This window comes from Neopsephotus bourkii, unplaced genomic scaffold (assembly GCF_033783945.1).
Source record: "Neopsephotus bourkii isolate Nb327-2 ecotype Australia unplaced genomic scaffold, CSIRO-AGI_Nbou_v1 NB_533, whole genome shotgun sequence".
NCBI classification, from domain to species: Eukaryota; Metazoa; Chordata; class Aves; order Psittaciformes; family Psittacidae; genus Neopsephotus; species Neopsephotus bourkii.
Window position 1 is genome coordinate 432,186 of NW_026901034.1, and position 25,121 is coordinate 457,306.

Genomic DNA, 25,121 nt, shown 5'->3' on the forward strand with positions numbered 1-25,121 from the left:
CTTTACATATTAAATATTTTAATACTCTTATTTAAAGCATTATAGATATTAGAAGCCTGAGGTTTCTCCTTCCAGAATGAGCTCCTGGTTAGTAGCAATTTTTAATTTTTCCTAAGTGTTCAATAACTGTGTTAACCTGGAGCTGCAGGGAAACTGGAAAGGGTTCTCTACTCATCAGCTGTGATGCTGGCAGACTGTCAGGATGTTTGTGACCTCTAGAAATCCTTAAGGTTTTCATCAGTATTTCCTTAGCCCCAATACTGGTTTATTTCTATTTTAAATTACATCTCAGTCTACCCAGGGCAGGTAATAAGGTTAACATAAGTGATACAACAGATAGTTACAAGCATCCTTCTGAGATGGGCATATATTGATTATGCAAACAAGGATAATGTTTATTGTGTTCTATTTCTGAAATTATTATAGTATTATGCTGATACAAATAGTACTGTCGCATCTCAAGTGTATTGATTTAAAACATAGTGGATGGAATTCAAAGACTGACAAAGACAATGAAAGACAATACCCGACTGAAAGACAAAAACCCAAGGTTGTATCAGGATGAGTGTGTTATTATAACTTTCACATTATTTTGCACTAATTCATGAGACCTGAAGATAGAAATTTCTTGAATTTTCTGTGCCTGTAGACTTAATTTTTACCATAAAGTGTTATAAATAATGGCTGAAAAGATCACACTGCTGCTGCTAAAATACATTTGTTTGTGTCAGAATGTGCAGTGAGTTAGTTCAAGGAATCTTGTAACTACAGATAATATTAGAAAATGCATCTCTCAGCAGGCACATTTTGTTTATATATTCATATAAGGGTGTGTTACTAGCAACATGTTCTTCCCTCACTAATACTTAAAGGCAAAATGAAGATTGCTTACCCAGCAGGGGAAAAAAAACACATTATGTTACTCTCCATTTACCCTCTTGATCCAATGTCAGTGGTGCACTGAGAATACAATGTGCTATATGCATTACACATTACATAGCACATGCAGGGGGGTATGCATATTAATATACGTAGCTATGCATACTGTGGCAGCTTATACGTATCACGTAAGTGGCCTAAATTCAGAAATTTGACGGAGAGAGAAGAGGAATGTCATATCCTATCATAGAACATACGTAGACTTGCAATATCCTGAAGTGATAAATATGTGAAAGTGTGTAAGAAAACACAAGTATTTGTTTCTTAAAAACCCACATTTGTTATTCTGAGTGGCACAACTTCAAGCTTTTAAAAATTCATAACACTCTTTCAGCTGGAGTTGGTGTTGAAACTGAGACAAACTTAGGCTGTCTTTTCCCATATCACCATTTATGGATCCTTACGCTGCAATGACATTTCAATAGCGAGCTATTTTCTTCCATGCGTTTACAAGTGTTTTCATTGATTTTTTAATTAATCATGACCTTTAAACAAATACTGATTTATTCTGCAAATTATAGAACATGACATAAATTTACATATTGGTGATCACTTCCAGAAACTGATGTCAGGTATTGGCTATTTCATTTCATCTCTTCTGGCAGTGTTTTTCTAGAATGCTCGCCTTGTCACTGACTGTGGCATATCTTCACTACAACTGTCAGGCACAGAACATCATAATCACAAACATGAAGGCAAGAAAACCTTTGATGGGTGAGGAGGAGATCAAATGAGAGAGACAGATTGAGCTGAAACAATGGTATCATCCACTAGATATTTCTCGGTGTGAGGAGAATGAGACAGCCTGGTCTGCTTTACTCATACCCGAGTAAATCATTAAATTGTTATTGCTGTTGTTGTAAAATGAGTTTGGTTTTTTTGGGCTCATTGTCACTTTCTTTCTGATATCATTTATCTGTGGCTTAAAAAGAAAAATATAATAAAGTTATCATCCAAATATCTACCAAATGAGTTAAGGCAATACAGTGCCACATGGTCAGTCCAGGTAAATTTACCCAAGGAGATAATAACTGTTGTGCAGACACAGCTCTCTGCTCTGAAATTCAGTGAACTATGTAGGCAGCTGCATGTGTTACACATTACCTAGTTCTGGAAATTAAATTCTTGTTGAAAAAAAAAAAAAAAGAAGTCTCTGGAGCATTTTAAATAGAACCCACTCTCTCTGTGTTCTTTCTGACATCTTCTTTATGAACTGAGGCTCTTCATTGTCATCTTCCTTTGACAGCTGCTTTCATCCCATATGTTCAATACATCCGCTCTGAGCAAGTTACCTTTTCATCTGGCATTTCTTTATCTTAAGGCTATGCTGATTCTCATTCGCGAATTGGATCTGCCGGGCTTCCTGACGTTGTATGCTATAGTTTGCCAAACCTAGTTTGCTCTGATGTGTAGTGAGAGCAGTGGATACAACTCCAGACATCTGTGGCTGCAGCAATCTATGCTATCCAGCAGGTATCTAACCATCAATATGATAATGTACTGTTGGACCACAGCCAGCTTTGCACTGACTTCTGCAACACTTTTCTACAGTATGAGCACAAATATAATCTGGTGCTCAGAGGCACTCAGCTTGCATGCAGTCAGACAAAAAAAAGCTCAGGTTTACTCTATATGGGCATCACTCCAGCTGTAAGGCCTCACCATATAGAAGAAGTATAAGGAACTCTGTCAACACAAGAGGAAGTGTGTACCTGCTTCATTCCTGTGTAAAAAAAGCACTCCGTGTTTTAGTCAGAGGAAAGCTGGTGAGAATAACAGTTAAGAGCTGTCACTGATATCAAATCCAAAGGACAGAGCAAACTGTCTGTCACTTGCAATTATCTCACACAGGTCAAATTGAGCGAAATTTGTGGCTGGAAGTTACTGTGAGAATGTTTCAAAAGGACTCTTCAGATAAGGCATTGATCATGACATACTGATTGCCAGGATTGCCAACATTAGCCTGTGATGTTGGTCTATGACATGCAGACATCCTGGTTTTAATTTACTGGGTTGATAATTAAGACAAAATTATTTCTGTTAATTCCTTCAAAGCTAAAAAAGTTGTCAGTAACTACACAAGAAGAGTATCCTTAAAATTACTAGCACATGTGCATGAACTTCCAGGGTGCATTGGTCCCAAACTGTATAGGCTACCACTCTATGGGGCAAGTAAATTCACTTCTTCATACACAGATTTCACACAGGGAAATACGCACTTAAGATTTTTCCCTTTGTATTCTGCTAGTTAGCCTCAGATTGCTTAACACCAGCAACTTTCCATCCTTGGAGCTGTGCAATATCTTCTTTTCCAAGACTGCTGCAAGCCATAAAGGAGGATTAATACTGCTTTTGAACTGCATTAACTACTGTGTGAATTTTCCACTCAGAAGCTTCTAGCAGATACTTAACATCACGTAAAGCAGAAATACGAATAAAACAATTAATAAATCAGCTGTCAAGTTCTGAGCTTGCATTTTCCTCTGTGGGCTGATCTTATGACATATCCTGACTCCCTTCAGACTTTCCTATCCAATAAATTTAGACACTACAAACAAGGCATCATCCCAATAGATAACTTCTTTGATCCACGGGGAAGAGAATGTGACATAGATTACTCCATCCTCCTTTTCTTTTTTCTTGGTATTCCCAACCTGTGATGACTAGATTTCTATATTTGATGATTACAGACTCCGAGAGCAGTCACACAAGTATCTCAATACTTCTTTATGGATCCAAATTTCACCTTAACAACATCTTGTAGCATTTTATTGCATTCAGTAAATAATTCTAGGTTTATTGATCCTAAAAGAGAACAAAGCTATTGTTTGTTTGGGTTGGTCTGTGGGTTTTCTGTCTAGCTATCTGTTACTCCCTCTACAACTTTCAATCTATTTGCCCTTGTTGGTATTTTTGAGATCTCTAGGATCATTGAATCATAGAATAGTTAGGGTTGGAAACGACCTTTAAGATTATCTAGTTTGAATCCCCCTGCCAGGGGCAGGGACACTTCACACTAAACCATGCCACCCAAGTCTTGTCCAGCCTGGCCTTGAACCTCTCCAGGGATGGAGCATTCACAAATTCCCTGGGCAACCCATACCAGTGCCTCACCACCCTCACAGTAGAGAACTTCTTCCTTATATCCAATCTAAACTTCCCCGGTTTAAGCTTTAACCCGTTACTCCTTGTCCTATCACTACAGTCCCTAATGAAGAGTCCCTCCCCAGCATAGGCCCCCTTCAGATACTGAAAGGTTGCTATGAGGTCTCCATGCAGCCTTCTCTTCTCCAGGCCGAACAGCCCCAACTTTCTCAGCCTATCTTCATAGAGGAGATGCTCAAGCCCCCTGATCATCCTCGTGTCCCTCCTCTAGACTTGTTCCAACAGTTCCATGTCCTTTTTATGTTGAGGACATCAGAACTGCACACAATACCCCAAGTGAGGTCTCACAAGAGCAGAGTAGAGGGGCAGGATCACCTCCTTCGACCTGCTGGTCACACTCCTTTTGATGCAGCCCAGGATACGGTTGGCTTTCTGGGCTGCAAGCGCACACTGAAGCCGGCTCATGTTCATTTTCTCATCGACCAGCACCCCCAAGCCCTTCTCTGCAGGGCTGCTCTGAATCTCTTCTCTGCCCAACCTGTAGCTGTGCCTGGGATTGCTCCGACCCAGGTGTAGGACCTTGCACTTGGCATGGTTAAACTTCATGAGGTTGGCATCAGCCCACCTCACAAGGAAAATTAATGGCTGAATGGAGACAAAAGGCTGAAGTACAAATTCTATATAGGTCTGCTCTCTTTGCTGATCAGTCAGCATATGGCTATATATATCATACTGTTGCATGTATACCAGAATGTGTAACTTTGAAAAAGACAGAGAATATTATTCTTTGTTCAGACAAAATCAAGAAATGGAAGAGGAACCTGAGGTACTGTGTATAAGTTATTGAGATGCAGAGGTGCTGGAGCAGATAGGCACAATCCTTCCTCTTCCTGATGAACAGATATGAGAGGTGCTAAAGAGGAAGGGGGAACAGTAGTGTTATTCCAGTGGACAATTTCAGCAAAGTTCTCAGTTACAGAGACCAGGTTTTCATGGACCACCTGCCTTCCTATCTAAAAATATTTGGGAGATTTTGACATTTAAAAATCTGAAAATCCTTTTTTATGAGTAGAGCAGATAGGTAATTCACATTTTGCAGCATAACTCCAGCTCTGTGTTTCTGTTTCCACAGACATCTTCAGCTATGTCTCTGGCATCTGTAGAAATGGTATAAATGGTGTCACCTAGGAAATAAGGTACAGCTTGCAAATAAATATTTCAAGTCAGATTTCCCCAAGTAAAAATGAATGTCTCTGAAATGCTAAATTATGACAATACAGCATCATCATATTTTGAAGTGTGTCATTTGTATGTGCCTGGAAAAAATCCTGCAGCACTGATGTTTTTTCGCTATTGTGATTTGCTTACTCTGAGAGGAAATAGCCTAATCTAGTTATGTATAGTTATCTCGTCCTGTCTATAAGAGGTGCAGGATCACAGTCAGAAAAAGAATTAGTGAGTTAGGCAATTCTTAGATGGGTGTATTTAATCATTAATATAATGAAGTCATCAGAGAAAGAGGTACTCTATTAATATAAATTTATTTTATATACTTATCCTCCATAATATCTGCTAAAATGTGGACATCTTCAAGGAAGCAAAATAATTTTACTTTTAATATTCTTCAAGGTCTAGAAGTTTCTGGTAATTGTTACTAATTTTGCTACAAACATTTTTATCCAGGCTTAGCCTCTGGCCCCTCTCTCATCACAGTGACACCATTGCATGGTTAAGGAATAGTATAATGGTCTCCTGACGTAAAATTTAGGTTACTGACTTTGATGCAAGAACTTCCAGATGCAAGAGTAACCACAGACACATACTATAGACTAAGGATATGGCTGTTACAAGAGCATCTTGCTCATTATAACTCTAAAAGTGATCTTTATTCTAGTTAAATGTCTATGCAAAACCCTTCTGCAAATGTCTTATACCACAGAGTGAATGCTTTTTTCTTCCTTTTAAGTTAAGGTCCTTATGCAAGGACAAGTAAGAACCAAAAAAAAAAGAAGTGTTAAAATGATGGGAAAGAAGCTATAAGTCAAAAAATAAATTATTATAAGAGTTCATTTAACTAAATAAAGCATTTAATGGCAATTTGACTACAGAGCTATGACTAGAAACTTGAAACTTTTCTGATTGAAAGAGTGGTCAGGTTTGTTTTTGACAAAGGACAAGGAACATTTCCTCACAGTACTGCTGGCTGTTCAGAAATTAACTGGAAATTTGAACAAGAATCTGAATTACTGTAGGAGAAATTTATTTCTTTAACCTTTCAGCTTTGAAAAAAAATAAGAAATAGTCTCATCCATTATTATAAATTCAAAATACATTCTTTAGAGTTAGTCATTTGATGAGGTAAAGCAAAGCTTTTCGAAAAAAAATCATATTCCTCATTCCTGGCCCAGCCCCCATCAAGAACTGCTGTAAGTGTATTGCACAGCAACTCCTTCAGGCCTCAGATGTGCAAAAGAAAGAGCAAAAATATGTAAACCACCATCAGATCCGTAGTTTAACTTCTGGATGAGGATGATGCTGAAAGAACTACTTTTCCTTTTTGGAAGCTGTTAGTAAGCCTTATTCTTTTTAACACAGGGATGCTCAGCTATTAATTTGCTTCCAAATGATCTAAGCATATTGTTTTACATAGGCCAACCCCCCTGGCCGGACCAGGAGAACAGTTAGTTTGTTCTTGGCCAAATACCCCCTTGCAAACGTGCTGACTTGGATCCCTCAGTACTTGGAAAGGCCTCAGTGAAATAAATCTCCATCTACTCCAAATCCAGAGGAATTTTAGACCATTTATGCAAGTGAAAGCTGCCACTTGCAGTTCTATTTTGTGCCAGGGTTCAGTGGCTCAGAATTTAGTATCCACACAAGTCCTCCAAGAGCCCCGTTCTGCGTACTGGGCTGACAACAGTTGCTCAACTACAGCAGCTGGGGTGCCAAGGGGGAGGAGCGTGGAAGAAGAGCACAATAGGTTCTCTTTTTCCTTTGTGCCAAGGGCATGGACATTTTGCTCATTGGAAGACTCCAAAACACTCTTGAAATCAGAACAAAATTGGAAAGTACATCTAGCTGGAAACTACTTCTAGCCTCCTGGCTTCTCAAAACACTTCTCAGGATGCTTTCATTTGATAAACCATTTGGTAGTTTTCACTGCACTTCCCCTAACTTCTATTACTCTTGGCAATGCACATGCATTTTTCCTTCTCCAGCACTGAGTTCTCCAAGCTCTGTCAATGGGGTTTTTTTGTGAAGCCATAGGCTAAACCTCCTGCATATCCCTTTATCTGTCTCCTTATCCAAGATTAATAACAAGAACATTATTTCTCTCAGTAAGATGTACATGACGTCCTAAGTGAGTTTTAGTGCCCCTGGGTAAAAACTTTGTGCTATTAAAAATACTGAATGCTCTACTATGCCTTTTGACCATAAGAATTTCACCTAATTTGTCATGCACATTCACATTTGGGTATATTTGTGTGTGTGTGTAAAATAACTATTTACCAAATGTGCATTTCTTTATTTAGTAAGGAGTGGATGGTAAAAGACAATTGGATTATTTGGATTATGTTACAAATTCATTATGGATTCAGAAGTGTAGTTATAGCCTTAAGCCTGGGTGCACGGACATGTTTATGTGTACGAGTTAAAAACAAAACTATGTTTCTGAAGGGTTCATGAAAGCTATTTAAATGTGTTAACTAAAAGTTAGAGATTAAATTTATTGGTATACACAAGAACACATTCAAATGCACAATGATTATCAATGTAATTTTGTATCATGGTTCTAGACATTTTTTCAACTATTTTTCCTATTATAAAAATCAACACCAAAGCTTATTTCATAAATATTAGACACACTCAGCTCCCTTCTTAACTTTACCTCATGATTATAGCACTGATGGCAGAGCCAGTGTGTGCATTTCAGGGGACGTTACGATGTAAAGCAAAGAACATAGAACAAAGGTACTGAAAATCACTTATGATTGAAACTGCAGATTGAAATTTGTGAAAACCTCTGAACAGCATATCAAAGTTGCCTCGGAATACCGGGATGTGTCTTCGTAAGCTTTTTAGTGTATGCAGCCATGCTCTTCCACTTTAGTTTGGAACTGCTGTACTGCTTCTGCTTGGCAAAGTCAGCATGACTATTTAAAAAATGAGGAGGAAAGTAATTCTACAGAATGTTAAATTTCCGATAAGAGCATTTTAACATTTAAAATATAGTATCAAAGTTTTGCACAGCCAGAGTGATAAAAAGTGCACATGGTTAGCTGTGGATATATCAGCTTGCAATAGTTAATGCTTGCACCTGAATGCATGGACAGAAACTGATGTCTTAGTGAATTTATATTTTTACTGTTTGTGTTACAAATATATGATTTTTGAGACACAATATGAGGGTGGGAGTTCTTGGATTTGGAGAGATGATTAAGCTGTAAGTCAACATTTAAAATGATACTGTTTTGGCATGGAAAAGCAAGTGTAGTTTGTGTGGTGATGTTGGCAAACCAGAAGTGAAAGCAAAAGGTACTTTTTGTTTGTGTTTCTATGAGGTGATTCATGCCACATTAAACAAAAAAGGTGTTTCAGTGTCTATCCTCTTCATTTTAAGGAGCTAAACTCTGGCATAATACAACCATAAAAAGTTTGGGTTTGTGATGTTGTTTTGTTTTGTTTTGTTTCCCAAAACATAATTCCTATTATTTTGGCATTGTTTCCTATACCAATTTTTGACATCAAAAATCCCAGTGACATGAAAGATTGCAACAGGCATGAAGCATTGATGATTGATCTTGCTGACAGTTGTGTTTAACAGTGGGAATATTTTGCACTGGAAGTTATTCAACATTGGGAACAATGGTATTCAGTGTATCTGTCCAAAGACAAAATACAATTTTAGATATTGAGTAGTATACAATAGGAATGGCACCTCGTTAAGAAAATTTAATAAGTAAATCTTAGATTGCAAAGTACTGGAAGAGTAGAGGATGCTTATTCTTCTAAGAAGTAGTACCTTTGTTTTCTTGGAAGTATTTGATTCCAGGACATATCAATACCTAATAACAAACACTTGTGGAGCTAAGCCCTTACTAAATAATTATGCTGATAGTACGGAACTAAAAGTGGAATCACGAGGGAAAGACATAATTTTTAGAAAGCCAAATAACATTAAGATATTGAACATTTCATCTTGTAGTTGGTATATTCATCCCTTACTATTGGGCAACATTTTAAAGTACTTCAATCTGCACCCCAATGACAGCAAAATGAGTCTCATCCTTTTTGTGTGCTATTCAAGTCTGCTGCTGTGTGGCTCAAAGCTGCCTATATCACAGTCTAGTACAGCAATGTTATTTATTAAATAATTATTCAGCCTTTTAAAACTACATTATGAAGTGTAAAAATATATGCTAAATATTTTTATTACCATAAGGTTAATTATTGCTGCAAAAGGATGTCAGTGATTAAATGTGTCTCCTAAATACATTTTATATTGATGAATATTTTTATTAAGATATGTCAAATTTATCTGATTTAAAAGCTGACTTGAAGAAAATGATAGGATGCAAGGCAGTAATCTAATCTAATTGTTCTTATTATAAAATAAATTAAGAAAGAAAGAGTGAAAAATTCATTGTTCAGTCCTAAAGGAAATACTTCTATAAAGCAGAGCTAATGAAGACCTGCCCAACATGGTTCAAAACATATCCCACTGACTAAAATTGCAGGAAGGATGCATAACTCATAGAGTTTCCAATAAAATTACATCTCACAAGACATATATTAGAATAGAGACCCACTGAACATATGTAATGATGTTAAGTTCACCATTTAATTTGATTATAGACCCAGGATGCAATCCTTCAATCCTTGTTCATGCAAGATTTTGTGTTTACTATTTGCATTAATCTTTTTTTCTCATGTGCCAGATTAAGGCAACAGGATGATTCTAAAGGTATGGAATTGATTGTATGGCAGGAGCGTTACTAGAGATCTGACATATGACACTCAGTGATGACAGGTGTATTTATGAATAAAAAGCTATTGTGTATGATATCTATATTAACATTTTCAAAATCATCCTGTTTTCTAAAAGAACCCTAATTGGTGAAAGGCAGAACAGTCAATGACAAACGAGATATTCCATTTGTTTCACTTACTGTCTTTCCTAAACAAACTCAGAAGCTCTGATTCTCAGGTTGTAATTAACTTCCTTGAAAACACTCATTGGTGTTTCAAGAAGTTTCATAGCATCTTCTCATAAATCAGCATCATGCATCTGAATTAAAATCTAAATGTAAATTAGAAACATTTTTCATATTAATGATTGTGAGGCTAAACACACATTCAGAACTGATTATGCATTACTGCCTTACAGTGACTGACTGAGTTGCAAGAGAAATGCATCTTCAGACTTCTTCTTAACTTTATATGGGAAATTTTATTGCCAGCATGGAAGCTTTGGAGTTCTGGAATTCATTGCTATAGCTGTAACAATTGTATTAACAAAAACTCTATCACCAATTTGCTAATGCTTTGAAGTTCTCCTGATATAGTAATTTGTAATTTTTGAAGTCAGCATCTAGAAATTAATTTAAAGTGGTTTAAAATGTGGTCTCAAGATAGCTATGACACAGCAGCTTGCAGCTTTTAACCTTAAACTGAAATTGTATTGAAAAAATAGAGTATTTCTTTCGTCATGGCTGGTGATATTAGCATGGGCTTTTCCTTGGATGATTAGTTTTGTAAAGCGTGTAATTTAAAAGTGGAATTTTCCCTCCTCATTGTATGTTACAATCAAAGCATAATAAGTAGCCCTCTCCCAGGGTTGACTTCTACTAGCTTTTAGATGTTAGGTATATAATCTAAATTATCAAATTTTTTGGAATAGTGTGAAGGTGCTTCCTGGACAGATCACAGAAACTCCAGTAAAATGAGTTTTTGCATACTGTTAGAGAAGACTAAAGCTTTAAATGCAAACAAATTCCCAACTCTTGCCGACTACAGTGTCCTCCTTCTGTCATAACACTGTAGTCTCTTGTTCACTAAGTACGCCTTCCAGTTAAGTTAGCTATTTTATTCTCCCTCATTCTTCACTGTCTCAGAGCACTCCATCAGCAGTACTTCTTCACTTCTCCTCCTGTCACTGTGCTAAAGCTATCTTTTCTTTGGTTGAAAACTTATTGCTGTTGTCCATCTTTTCCCTCATAAAACATAGCTGGAGCACTGTCTATCCAGCTCAGCTTTTCTCCGTACTTTGTCCTTCTGACTGAGCAGGTGAACAGCCAAGAACATAGACCAGTTCCTCTGGGCTAGACCTGTGCACAGAGCCAGGCCTAAAAAAAAATATTTTACTATATTCAAATAATCTAGATGCCAATGAGGCCAAGCATTCAGTTATTTGCTTAGTCCTTTGGATTTTGCAGCCCTGTGTCTGAGCATGGGTTTTGGTAGTTTCAAGAAGAAACTGTCACCAGAAGCATATAATTCCAATAATACGTGCACATTCTCAATGACTACTTTTTCAGTGTTAGCAATTCATTGTCCAAGAGTTACTGTAAGTAAATTCATTTTTAATTTTATATACTTCAGGAGCTTTGCATTTTAAAGAATAGTACTTCTCTTAACTGAAGTTTCTTAATATGACTGTATGATTATTTCCAGTGAGCAACAGTAGGAAGTATATTTAAGCAATGGGTTACAATGAATCATCTGATACAAACATGTTTATGTATGTTAAACATAAAAATAATTAGCTTGCCAAAGACCGTTGTATTCAACAATAACAAAACCCATATTCACTAGGGATGAAAGACAGGGAAAAAGCCCTTGCAAATTCCAACTGTATTTTCAGTGTCAAGCTAGCGAGTTTCTCTCACTGGAAAACAAAGGTTGAGCTTCCATTTACAGAAATGGGGAAAGTACAGGAATATAGAACACTTACTGGGATACATGAGAGCTTCAGAAAATACCCTCCTATTTAAACTGTCTCAACACAGAAACAAAGAAACCAATAAAACCAACAAAAGTGAACTTATTGTAAGGCACCGGTTACAGATATGTCTTTGCTTTGTTTTCAGCATTAGCATTTGTAGTCAGTAAGTCTCCAGGACAACTGACAATCAAATGCAGCAGCAAACACATTATTCCCTTGCAGCAAACACATTATTCCCTTGCATATATTTTAGAAGAGAAAATGTCATTTTAATCGCATGTGCTACAAATCCTTGGCCAGTATTAAAATTGGCCATTTCATACAGTGCAACTCTTCCTTCGAGTGGTGTTTACAATTCCCTTTTGCAGTGTTAAAGTCGGAATAAAGAAATAATCCATACATGTGAAACTAAATAAAAGCTAGCACTTTTCATCTGAAAACCTCCATAATCTAGAATTGGCTTCCTTTTAAAGTCACCTTTATCTTGGGGAGTCTGCATAAATGCTTTAAATGTACTAGTGCAAGGCTGGTTATTATTGAGGAGAGAATAACAGAGCTTTTACTGATCATTATGAAAAGTTACTGTGGATTGTACTAACTCAAGTATTTGTTTCACTCTGCTGTCATAGATTATGAATTAGAAATAATAGCAGTAATCACATTTCAGAAATGAGGATGTAGCTACAAAGCCTCCTAACTCCCACTGCACCAGTGTTATAATCCAAACAAGTCAAATAAATTGCTTACTATTAACACAACAAGTAGAAAGAAAAAAAAATAATCTAGAATGCTTCTGCCTTCTTAAATTTCATAAAACAGATGAACAAAACAGCTCATTGTTCAGGAAGGTTTGCTTTTGGGTTTATGTTTTTAACATAACTTTTAAATGTCCTCTTTTTTTTTTCCTCCTTTTTTAATTTTAATTTTATTTTATTTAACATTCCGTGTTAGAAAACTAGAGTGCTGTGATTCTTGGCAGATATCTGCTGCTTGCTTGCAAAGCACCATTACATTCTAACATATAGAAATGAAGGAAAATAATGGAAAAGTAATCCTAAGTAAAGCACAGTACTGGAAGAAAATTATGATGCAACCACTAATGACAAAATAGCTTTTACTAAAAAGCTGCCAGGTTGTCTGAATTCATATGGACAAATCAAAAAACTGGCTTTTTCCAGAACCTCCAATATATCTGCTCTTTTTGGAATATCAGTAAAGAAGGGACAAGAAACTAAGTAAACTGCAAGATGCTAACAAGAGATCTCTACTTTTGGCCTTCCCCTGGACTGCTAGTTTTGGCAAACAGCTGTGCTAGCTGCAGGCAGCTCATAAAATCTTTGTCCTCTGGTAACAATCCAGAAACAAAACCACACCCATTTTCAATGTCAGAGATCACGCAAATTTTCTCATTCTGACAGAGCTTCCTCTTCCACTTTCAGAATGGGTTGGGAGCATCAGCAAAGAGCAAATGAACACTCACGTTATAACATTTTTAATAATGTTTGGCTTTCAATAGTTGGTCTTCAGTATTCTGAAAGACACAACGTGGAAAGGAGGCATAATTCCTAAGAGATTTCCCCTGCCCTTTTTGTATCTAGGAGCCAAAATGAAAAGTACACCAGCCTCAAAGTCGCAAGTATCATTTTGAGATTACGAGTAGATGAAGTGGTAACTTAGAAAACTTAAAAAATACATATCAAAATGTCTGATGATAAATTTTCTACCATTTCATTTTCTCTCTATAAGATCTGGAACAGAATTTCTGCTGTAACTCACTCAGGTTTATTTGCTTGTAAAAATACCCTGAAAAGTCTCTCACTCTTCCAGCAGTAGCAGTAGGTAATGCTGCACTGCCAAAGTAATGTCCACTGTTGCGGTGGTTCAGAACTCCACTGTAAAATTTCAAATTGCCAAGATACTAGACTTGAAAAATGTGTCTTTGTAATTTTTGTTCATAGAGTTTTTTTTCTGCACTATAAATGCACATGCTCTCAACAGACTTGAAACATTAGTGATGCTCTGACTAATTCTAGTAGGTCATTCAGTCACGTTTTAGATGAGTTTATGAGGGAATATATCGGCAACAAATACAGAATAATGATGTACTTGCTATGAAGTGAATATATGTAATATCGGTTATAGAATGCCTTGAGCAATTTTACCACTTGAAGGTCTGCACTGAACAATCTAAACTGATTGACTTAATCCATAAAGTTGATTAAAGACCAAAAGAGTTACCATCATAGCTTCTTGCTTCTAAGGTTTGCATCTGTAGCAGGAATTCCTGAGCTGCATGTGAAGCAGTCTTGGGACTCACCCTATTCATTACCCAATTATTAAGATACTGTTATTAGATCCAAAGTTATTAAGATATTAGATCCAAGGTAGCAGTAGTGCTTCTATACTGTAATTTGCATTGGTGCAAGGGCTGTTTCACACAGAATTCTCTTGGCCAAAAGTCCAAATTCTGAGACAGAGGTGGTATGGTTATCTGGGGTCATCACAAGCCAAGATTCTAACATACTATTAAATTTATCTTTTTAGTCCTTGCAGTAACTGTATGAATTGTGTTTATCTGCAAGAGTATAAGAAGCTTAAATCTGAATTAAAATCTAAGAAACAATGAGTTTAAAGACCTGACATGTTACATTGTAGTATACAAAGAGCATTAAGCAAAATATCTCTGTGGTAATTACAAAGATCTAGATACAATCAGTGCAGTAAGAATCTCTTTATTTTCTGACTCCTTCAGTAATTGGGACTCTGCATAAACATTACACAGGAGAGGAAAATAAAGATTGTACCCTAACTTCCCTCCCATTTGGCATCTTTCTTCTTGAAAAGATAGTCACAGGAAGGATCCAGAGATCAGCAAAAAGTTAATACACAGTGCAGAGATATTCTGCGTATTCCCATCCTCCTTAAACCTTCAGAAGTTCACCACCTCAGCTCCAAAGGGCTAGAGCACCTTTGATTGAGAGAGAAGCATAAGTTTCCCTCCAGAAGTGGTGTGTTTTTATACAATTAGGGATATAATGCTGCAGCATGTATGTACTACACCTCTGCAGTGTAAGACTGCACAGGCCCAGGTGGAAGTACTTTGCTGGAGAGCAGTGCAGACGGATTAGGTATCACACTTCACTATGTATGGTATCTTTATTAGACGTCACAGCTTTAATTCACTCATATTGCTCTGTAACAGTGTGCATAAGAAATCACAGTCAGCCTCTACCACAAAACAAGTATCAGGAGTGCATGAAATGTATGAACCTGTTCTTCCTCATATTGTTTTTATACCCTTCCCCCAAAAGAAAGCAGTAAAATTTCTCAATACTGCAGACTGCAGACCAAATAAAATTCATTCTTTGTCTAAATATAAGCAAATTTTCTGCTTTCTATATTTACAGAAAGATAAGGAAAAGACTAGTGCATATGCTTCAAATGTTTCAAAATCCAAATACCAATGCAGTAAAAGTATATTTGCAGCAAAATTCACATGTGCATTGATTTCCAGCACAGAATAAAGCCATCCACTGCTTAACAATGTAAACCTTCCTGAATTATACCCTTTTCTTTTATAAATATATTGAACTTGAATTTGTAAATATATTATCTATAATTTGTAAGCATGCATATATATTTATATATGCATATGTATTTAAGATATGGGTGGATATAAAACACAAATATATACCCAAACTAAACTTGCAGTGGAACTCATCATCACAATAGCTAAAATTAACTGAGCATGAGAAAGATGTGTACTGTGGTCTAACACAAGATTGAGAAATAAGTTGCCTAGACTTCAGAACCGCTTGAAATGTCACCGTATTTCCTTTCCAAGCTCCAAGGTACACTTTTCCCTTGCCTTCAGTAACATAAACGTGTAATAACAGATACAGAATGAAAATATTATTTAAAACTTAAAATAATGATTTTCCTCTCACCTTTCCATTAGGAAAAAAAAAGTGAAAGTGAAAACCACATACAACTTGATGCTCTCTGCAAAAGTACTGAACTCTGTTCCTAGTGGAAATAGTATAACAGCCTAGCAAGACCCCTTTCTTACTGGTATGTTACAGCCCTAGGAAACATATTGTGAAATCTTGCTGCAAGCTGAACTATTTGTATTTTGGTATAACAAACCATGTCATAAGGCATAGCTTGATGAACTGCAAAACCAACAAGTAGAAGGAGACAAAACCAGCAAACCAATATTAGTCAACCACGACAACTAATTAAAAACAATATAACAACTATTTTTTCTATTCAAAATGGCTTTCTCTCAGTGTTACACTGTTTGCACTAGGATATCCTAAACATTTCTGATTCTGAAGTAAGGGCTATTTCTAATTTGTGAAAACCCATGTCCTATCGATCCTCATTTGACATCCAGCAATATTTTTTTCATAATGCCCATTTTAGTGCCAACATTCCAGATTTTAATAAACTTACGTAAATTATTTGGTGGAGGCCTCGTCTCCATGTTTTCATAATGTTGCACGTGTACTACAATGTTTAGATCTCTTTCCATATGATCTGTTGTACAAGGGCCTTGAGGTCGCATAACATCAGCAAGAGCCCTGGAAAACAACAACAAAATCAGAACGATACTGCAAAATTTGTGAGGCATTATCAATATATTGTAAGGGTGTTTTTAGTTAGGGATGCCATCCATCATAATGTCTACTGGAGAAACCAGCTCCATTCACAGCAAAATCAGGGAATCCGATTCATTGTGAGACTTAGCACTTGAGGCTCTTTTAAGGTTTTGTAGACAGTGTGCTAGCAGTAGTACACAGAAACACATTAAGTTCTTTAGCTGTCTTAGCTTTGTAGGAACATAATTTAAGCTTGTTGAGACTTGCAAAGTTCTGCCATTGCATGTGCTTAGTGACACTGCCATGTTGGATAAGCTGGGTGTCTCAGCACCTATTCCCTGTTTGTGAAACTAGTTTTCACAAACAAGTTCTCTTCACACCTGGATTACCATCAGGGCCTGTCAAAGCAAATATTCAGATATGCATTTGCACGGAGCTCCACACAATGCAGTGGTCTTGGCTGTTTGTCAAATTAATAAAAAATGTCAGCAAAAATGAAAGGTTACAAGATTTTCACATAGAAATCAAATAGGCAAGGATTTAAGCTTTTCCCATCCACAGGGGAGATGAAAAATGTCTTTTCTGACTCCTGTGAGTCTCCTAGTCACTAAGATGGAGCAAAGCTTGCACAGGCACACTCCTTGCTGCTTTGAAGCCAGTTCAGAAACAGGATAAAAGCTTTATGCTAGCGAAGGGGGGGTAAGCAAATGGATTCCTAAGTTAGGCCAGGCCCAACCTGCTACTGGTTGTGGACTTTTTCTGCAGAACTGCAGTCATCAAGTATATCTGAGACAGAATCGTCCTGCTTTGGTGTATTTTCTAAGGACTAATCTCACTGCCAAGTGTCCTACTGAGTGCAAGTCCATTATTAGTCACACATTTAAGAACACACACCTGCATAAACCCTGCAGGATCCAGAGTTGGTGTCTAAGTTTTAAGCTCCAAAACTCATCATGACAGCACCTAACTCTGTCTGTGATTCTGGGCTATGGAGTTTTACCATTGACTTCTGTAGGAGCAGGATTAACCCTTAGGTACATGCCACATAGCTACCTGATGAACTACTGTGCATACGAAAGAGCTGGCCCACCTGCAGAAACTGTTGCCTTAGGCAAAGGAAGGCTGTGGTGTGTATTACCAGTGTCTTCAGAGTTTTTGTTTTTAAGGGAATGGATGTGTTTCCTGGGCACTGTGCCCAGCTTAGTTTAATTTTCTGCAAAATTATATACAGTGTCCCAGATACTGCATCAAGAAAGACTAGTTTATACACTAATAAATAAATAAAACCAAGCACATTCACTGGTGAAAGCCATGGCAAGTGCCATCTAGCTCCTTCACCCTACTTCTGTGACATGATGATTTCTTGATCAGGAAGCACTGTGCTTTTAAATATTAAAAAGTAGCTTCATTTAAGTGACAGAGAGGAATCCTGAACTGGATCTTGCTTCAGATTGCAGGAACATTGCTTTGGTACACAGCTGAATAAGACTGATGTTTCATTGTGTTTATGGCTAGCATTATGTAATTAAATTATTAGTTACAGTTGTGATCAACATGTTACAGAATACTCTGTTGATACTGTAAAAGGTCAGAAGACAGTAACCAAATGATTAAAGCTATCAGAGCAATGCTCCCATTTGAAGTAATGCTTATACAGCAGAAATAGCAGAGCTGGCCTACATAGCAGAATAATAAAAATTCAATAGAAGAGATCTCACAAAGGTATGTAGAAAATGGGGAGAAAGGAAAGCATTATATTGCAAAACATAGTTTAAAATAAGAGGGGACCAAAACCATTAATATCTCCTCAATTTATGCACATATGTCTTTATACAAAAGAACTTCTTGACATCAGTATTCATTCTAATTCCAGAGGCAGCTGGACACATTTCTGGGAAAGGAAGAAAGGTAAATGAAAGTTCCTAACTTCAGTGTGGGAGTTTAAACCGAGATCTCGTGATACATGGATTAGTATTTCCCAACTTTGTGAGAACAGGTTTTCAGAAACACTTTCATTGTCCTTTATTTAACGGTAAATATTGTTCACTGTAGACTTTACAAACCACCCCGTATGAGAGCAGATTAACAACTGCTTGTCTGTGAAAATACCAACTCAGTTTTCTGCCATCTTAGGGTGGCCTTTTTCAAAGGGGTTTTAAGGAATTAGCTGTCCAATTCCCACTGTATTAAGAAAAAAGGAACTACTCACCATCAAGTTCTATTTTTAACAACACAGCACCTATGTTTATACTGTGTTAGTCAAAGTTGTATACTCTCCTCAGGGCTGAATAATTCACATAACAAAGAGCTTGTCCTTATCTTCCACTGATGTCAGGGAGAGTTAAAAATGTATAGCGGCTTGTATGACTGAAGTACAAAGGGAATGCTGTAGCTGTATTTTGTTCTTTTAGGGATTTGCCCATATAATGAAAAAGGGAGGTTTGTGCCCCAGTACATGGTGAAATCCTTGAATAGATCTTTTCTTTGAAAAATTCCACGTAGGCCAACAGACTGTTATAATACCTTCATGAATTTGGCTCACCTGAATATTATCATATAGATCTTACTATCTGAAGAAATTATTAGAGTGAATTGCACTGGAAAATTATATATACATAAAGGGTGTTTGTCTACACCTTTGCTATACTGAATGATTTTTTAAGGAAATCTATAATATAAGACAACCTTCTAATCAGGTATTTAAATCACTGGGTCCTGTGTACTGATATTGATTGCACTATTACCGAAGTGGAGAAAAGTTACCTACTAAAGAGTTCATGGCCCAGAACTATCCAGATATCACAAACTTCAACATTTCTCTTGCTATAAAATTTTTCTCTTTGGCTATGTAATACTATTTTCAGGTGTTACAAAGCATGTGGAGCCTGGTGTTTCCCTTATGGGTACAAGCTTGAAGAAGCTGAAGCAGAGGTTATTTCATAAAAGGTCACTTGTTATATTTTGCCTCCAAAACTGGGTCAAAACTCGTAAGGGAAATAATTTCACATACAGGATTCAGGATTTTGGCAAGTGACACTATTTTTGGCCTCAGGTACATGCCTTTTGAATGATCAACAAAAGACTTAACTTGTGAGCTCAGCACATTGGAAAAGAAGAAAGAAGAGCTCAGATGGTTCACAATATTTGGAAGGTTGATAACATACTGTCAGAAGCAGTGCTTCAAAAGACCATGAACTATAGCGTAAGAGCATGATTGTAAATCTTGGCCTTTCAGTTCCTGGTTTGTTTGCACATTCTCCACAAGGATTAGGAAAGAAGACTAAGGTGTGGGTTTATTTGCAGGAAAATCTCCTTCATGAAACAGAAGAAAGCTTTCCCCTTTTCTACAACGTTTTTGAGAGAGAGTACTTCATTTTAGCTGACGGAGCCTGAAAGTCCCACTAATGTACTCTTAAGCAGCAAAAACATGCTGTCCTCACGTGCCTAATAGTTTTCTAGGTCTGTTTCAGGAGGCAGATAAGTTCTGTTTCCTTTTAGGCACAATACTGCCACATTTGTTCACTTTGCCATATCTGTTAACATACACCATCTTATTCTAATATACCCTTATTCTCTTAGAAAGCAGGAGGATAAAGGAAGAGTTAGTCTGTTTGGCTACTATTATTACAGCTTAGTCCTTGGACACCATAGCTGAAGGGAATATTTATCTCCATTTAATGTCAAGTAACAAATTTAAAAATGAGAATGATATAAAGAAAACATTAACATATGCTGTCTAAAGTGAAATATGCCCTTTACAGTTAATACTGTACTTCCCTCTCCATTTTCATCTTCCAGATTTACAGTTCCATGCCAACAGTGAGAGTTTTACTGAAAAGCACTGATCTGACAAAGAGAGAAAATGTCAACAGTGCCACATTTGGCCTTTTTTTCTCAAAACAAAAGGAAGTAACAAGATCTCTAAGAAAGGACAAATTTTGACTCTTTTTTCTAAAAGGACTTGCCCAATAGAGACTTTTCTCTATGGATTGTTTTTGTTAAATAAATCATTTCCCCAAATCTTCTCCATTGTCAAATATTTGAGAAAAATGCAGGGAAATTAATGCGGTGTTCTTGGTTTGTTTTGATGTAGTAGTAAACAAATGGGAGGTCAGTGTATTTACCGTAGGTGAATTTTTTCATAGGAATGAAGACGATCCAAGTGTTTCATATAGCCGCTGGCTAGTAAGGGAAAGGAGACAATCTTAGCTAAGGAAATAGATGACAAATCAGCCTACATGTGTTTCTTGCTGCCTGCCAATATGGAGTAACACTTAGTACTTTCGGTTTGGCCTACCTAACACTCTGGATGATTTATACTTCTGCTTATTAATAAGGTTCAGCACAGAAACAAAAAAAAAACCATAAGCAGTGTTCTTTTAAGTTTTTCGTTTGGTGGGGGTTTTTTTATGTTTTAGTGATGACTGCTGAAAAAGTGAAAATGAATATAGGCTACCTAATATTTTAATTGTTCGTATTATTTACTGTTTGAACAGATAAATTGTTTCTTTCTTAAGCACTGCAGCCTTTTTTTCAGAACACTAGTAGTGTAAAATAAACTAGGATGGAATATTTTAGTTGAATACACATTTTGGGGATAGAGATTACTTCAATTCTTCCCTCAGTGAGCAGATTTTTAGATTGCCAAAGGGAATTAAAAATAATACTCCTTTTAAAATTAATGGTGAGTCTTCTCCACAGCTGTAATAGGACTGAGAGAACTTTTATCTTTAAAAAAAAACGACGAAAAGCTGTAGCACTGCTTTTTCAGAACATGACTAGCTATTATGTGTACTGAGTGGGTGACTGTTTTTCCATGTGATCATGACTTTCCAAGTTTCTGTATAATCCTGACTTGAATATTTTCATGTCAAGAAAAGTACAAGATATCAGACACTGTTAAGTAATCAGGGTAACAGACAACCTTTTCCAAGAACCACTTCATAAACCTAATCTTTATGCATACATGATTGAAGGAGTTCAGTATTATTTTCCAATCCCCTATAATTCTATTTCCATGAACGAACAGAATACTGCACACCTGTAATTTAGATAGCAAATATTTCTACTATGAGAAATCAGATCTACTAAAGCCGTATGTAAGCAGGGATGGCCACAACTTCACTCTGTCCTGCCTTTTTGCCTGTATGAAGACACTACAGGAAGAGGCTGAACCAAACAAGCTCTGTAGCTTAAAAGTAAGATTTTAAAAATAAATTGGGACCTATGTATTCTTTTTCTCAACTAGTAGTTGAGAATATTCAGAATATCTAAAGGATTACTATACCTTATTATGTTGCTCAACAAAATCCTTCTTTGCAGAAGTATCAGACACACAGTGTTGACTAAAATTTCTGCAATGTGCTTTGTTATTTGGTAGTAAGTGTATCCATATCAGCCAGTTTATAAATAGCAAATAATTGCTAGTAAACTGGAGATGAATTTGCAGGAGTATTTTTATGGCTTTCTCTGTTCATTTCAGGATAAGCAGTTAATCAAAAAGTCATGCAGAAACTTCAAGTAAAAAATAAGGCTCCAGGTGTTGACTTGATCTCTTGGACTATCTTTCAGAGGATGACTCTTCATCTAAGCTTCAAAGATTGTGAACTACACCATTATCAGCCAGGACAAGAGCAAGCTTTCTGCCACACTGCACGTCCAGTAGCAGGTATCCTTTTAATATCATTTTATCACTAAAGTTGCCCAATATGCTGGAATCTATTTAGACTCTTTAATGGAGCTGTTTGCCTTTTTTAATGCCTTTCCCCCATCTGCTTTACTTTCATGTGCCTGGGATTAGCATAAAGAATCAGACAGACTGCAAACTTGACAAATGTGTTATGCCTTGATTTTGAACTGCTGTGAAAATCTGGGTTTGGAGTATGTTGTTAAAGCCACTGGGCTCTGTCCCGAGTTGCCCACCTGCCTACCCACCACTAGGCAACCAGCATCTGGAGTAGACAGTACACAGCATGCCTAACTGTAGGTGGGGGAGGTTCTCTTTGATATAACTCAGCTGTGACACTGTGGAGACAAAGTGTATCACACACATACATGGATAAGACAATACTTTCATATTCCATTTTTTACCTTTCAATAGTAACCGAAAAAAAAAAAAAAGTTAAGAAATTCTACAACATCTTTCCCTTTTTAGGTCTCCCTCTTTCCTTCCACCCTGGCTCATTTTCACAGCTTAGAAATTTCACAAATAGCTCACACACTTGCAGGGGTTGGGGGAGTAGGGAAGGTCCTGCCAAAACCATTTTGCAGCTGGAGAGCGAGGGTGAGATGACATTTGTTTACATCCTTCTCTTGAGAAGCAAAAACATTTTCCAGGCTTTGAAACAGTTGGACGAGGGAACCTATCAGGCTTTCTATAATTTGGTGTTGCTGGTTTCAGGATTTTTTTTTTGTTTGTTTTCCTAATCATGCACAGTATATTCAGGAACACTTGCTGGTTTATGCTGGGGAGAGGGTCAACCACTGCAGATAAAAATGGACTATTGTCTGTGCAGACTCCACAATTATTTCCAGTCCTCCTCATTATGCATGTACTTTGATAACCTGGGCTTGAGGAACCACAGGAGCTCTGCTTGCCGAAGTTGGTTTCTCTCTTGATCACCTTGCAGGGGAATGCAGCCTGACTGGCAAGAGTTATTTATTTAGCAGGAACAAATGGGCTTCACTCTCCTCTTTGGGGGTAGGGGACAGGTAGTGAGGAGGGGGACCCTGCTGCCTGGCATTCAGCCTTACCTGGACATGTGCTCCCGCTGTGGTCTGTGTGCCTTCTCCAGCCCTAGTTTCGTGAAGATCCCCACCAGCACCATGACTGCCACAACCCCACAGATGATGTAGACAATGAGGTTGGTTTTATCCCTGGTAGGGTCATGCAGAGGGTCGTCTATGCGAGAAGGAGGCTTCCCAGTGTTCATCCACAACGGCGTTTCATAGTTTGTGCAGGTGCTTTGATCCAGCCTTGTCTTCTTGAACTTGCAGCAAAACCTGAAGCCACAAGTGCCGCAGCAGAAAATGAACTCCCCCGAACTGCAGTTAAAGGGGGGGTCCCACTGCCCCATCACGTCAAAGTAGCCCCTGCAGAAGTCTGGGGTAGGAGGTGGCTCAGAGGGGTCTAGCTGCTCCCCAGGGCTGGAGTGGTTTCCTCCTGAGAGCACCACAAAGCTCCCTAGCTGCTGACCAGCTTTCTCCTGAGCCCGACACACCAGCGTGAGAAGGTCCGCCACCAAGTAGCCGAAGACCAGCCGGATAAAGCCTTCCATTCTGCCTCGCAGTCCCGGCTCAGCAGTGCCGCCGCCGCCGCTCGAGCTGCTGGATGCTGCGCTGCGCCAGGAGCTGAACATAAAGAGGCTCCGTCAGGGGCCGGGCGTCCGCTCAGCCCGCGCTCGCCTTCAGCACCGCGGACAGCCCCGCGCGGGCCGGGCCGGGCCGGGCCGGGCGGAGCCACCGCCCCCGCGCAGCGCCCGCAGCCCGGCGCCGCTCCGCGCCGCTCCGCTCCGGAGAGCGAGCGCGCGGCACTTGTGGAGTGCGCGGGAGAGGGAGCGCGCGGGAGGAGGAGGAGTACGGGCGGGGGGGGGGGGGGGGGGGGGTGGCGGAGGGAGTGCGGGGCACTGAGCGGCGCGATAGGGAGAGGCGCGTGGAGGGGGGCCCGAGGCGGGAGGGCTGAGGCGAGTGCGCTGCAGGGCGGGGGAAGGAAGAGAGGAGCAAGCGGGGAGCCTCTCCGCGCTGCCTGGTGCCGGCGTGCAGGCGCGGGGGGCATCCACCTTCCGCTCCCCCGCCTATCCCGGTGCGTTCTCTCACACAACTCCCTCAGCCAGCCACAGTGGCCACCGAGCCGCTCCTGGAGCCGGGCGAGCCCGCAGAAGGCGACGGCTGCCCGGGCAGAGGCTGGACGGACTCGCCGCGGCAACCAGCCGGCGGAGAAGGGCTGCCGCCAAAGGGGAAATCCGCGGTGGCGGGCAGCGTGCGGCTGAGGGCGAGCCCGGCCCGGCCTCTGAGGCGCCCGCGGGAGGCTGCGTGCCCGGAGACCCGAGATTGTCCTGCCGGCCTGACCCCCGAACCGCGTTCCTGACCAGCCACTATCTGGGGGCTGATCAACACCCTCCCCCCCCCCCCCACCGCAGCTCCCGCCATCCCTTACATAAGAGACCTCCCGCCCAGGCGGGCGCTCCCCACAGGTGCGTTTCCAAAAGCGCGGGAGCTCCTCCTCAGCCCCCCGCGCGCGCAGCCCTGAGGGGAGGTAATGGCCAGCGCGCTCCCGGACCAAGGCGGGAGAGACGAAACCCCACAGAGCCCCTCACCCAACGGGCTCCAGGCCGAGGTGGCAGCCCTGAGGGAGGAGCGCAGGGCGCCGCTCTCCTGATAAGTAGAGCGCTCCTTCTCCCGGGCGGGTGCTCCCCGGAGACCCGCTCACCTGCAAGGCGAAGGCAGGTCCTGTCGGAACGGGGGCCATGAGGCCGCCCTCCGCTACACCATGGGCGTGAGCGGCGCGCTGCGCACAGGTACGGTGTCGCTCG

The 25,121-nt window shown here is 39.3% G+C and overlaps 1 protein-coding gene across 1 annotated transcript in view; it reads right to left on the minus strand.

Moving 5' to 3' along the window:
- Positions 1-24,670, minus strand: part of SHISA9 (shisa family member 9) — a 187,664-nt gene extending 162,994 nt beyond the window's left edge. Inside the window, 4 exon segments of the mRNA XM_061350644.1 lie at positions 16,445-16,572; positions 23,344-23,951; positions 23,953-23,979; positions 23,981-24,670. Of these exon segments, the coding sequence (XP_061206628.1) occupies positions 16,445-16,572; positions 23,344-23,951; positions 23,953-23,979; positions 23,981-24,364 (1,147 nt within the window). The 5' untranslated portion in view covers positions 24,365-24,670.
- Between the last annotated feature and the right edge of the window lie 451 nt (positions 24,671-25,121).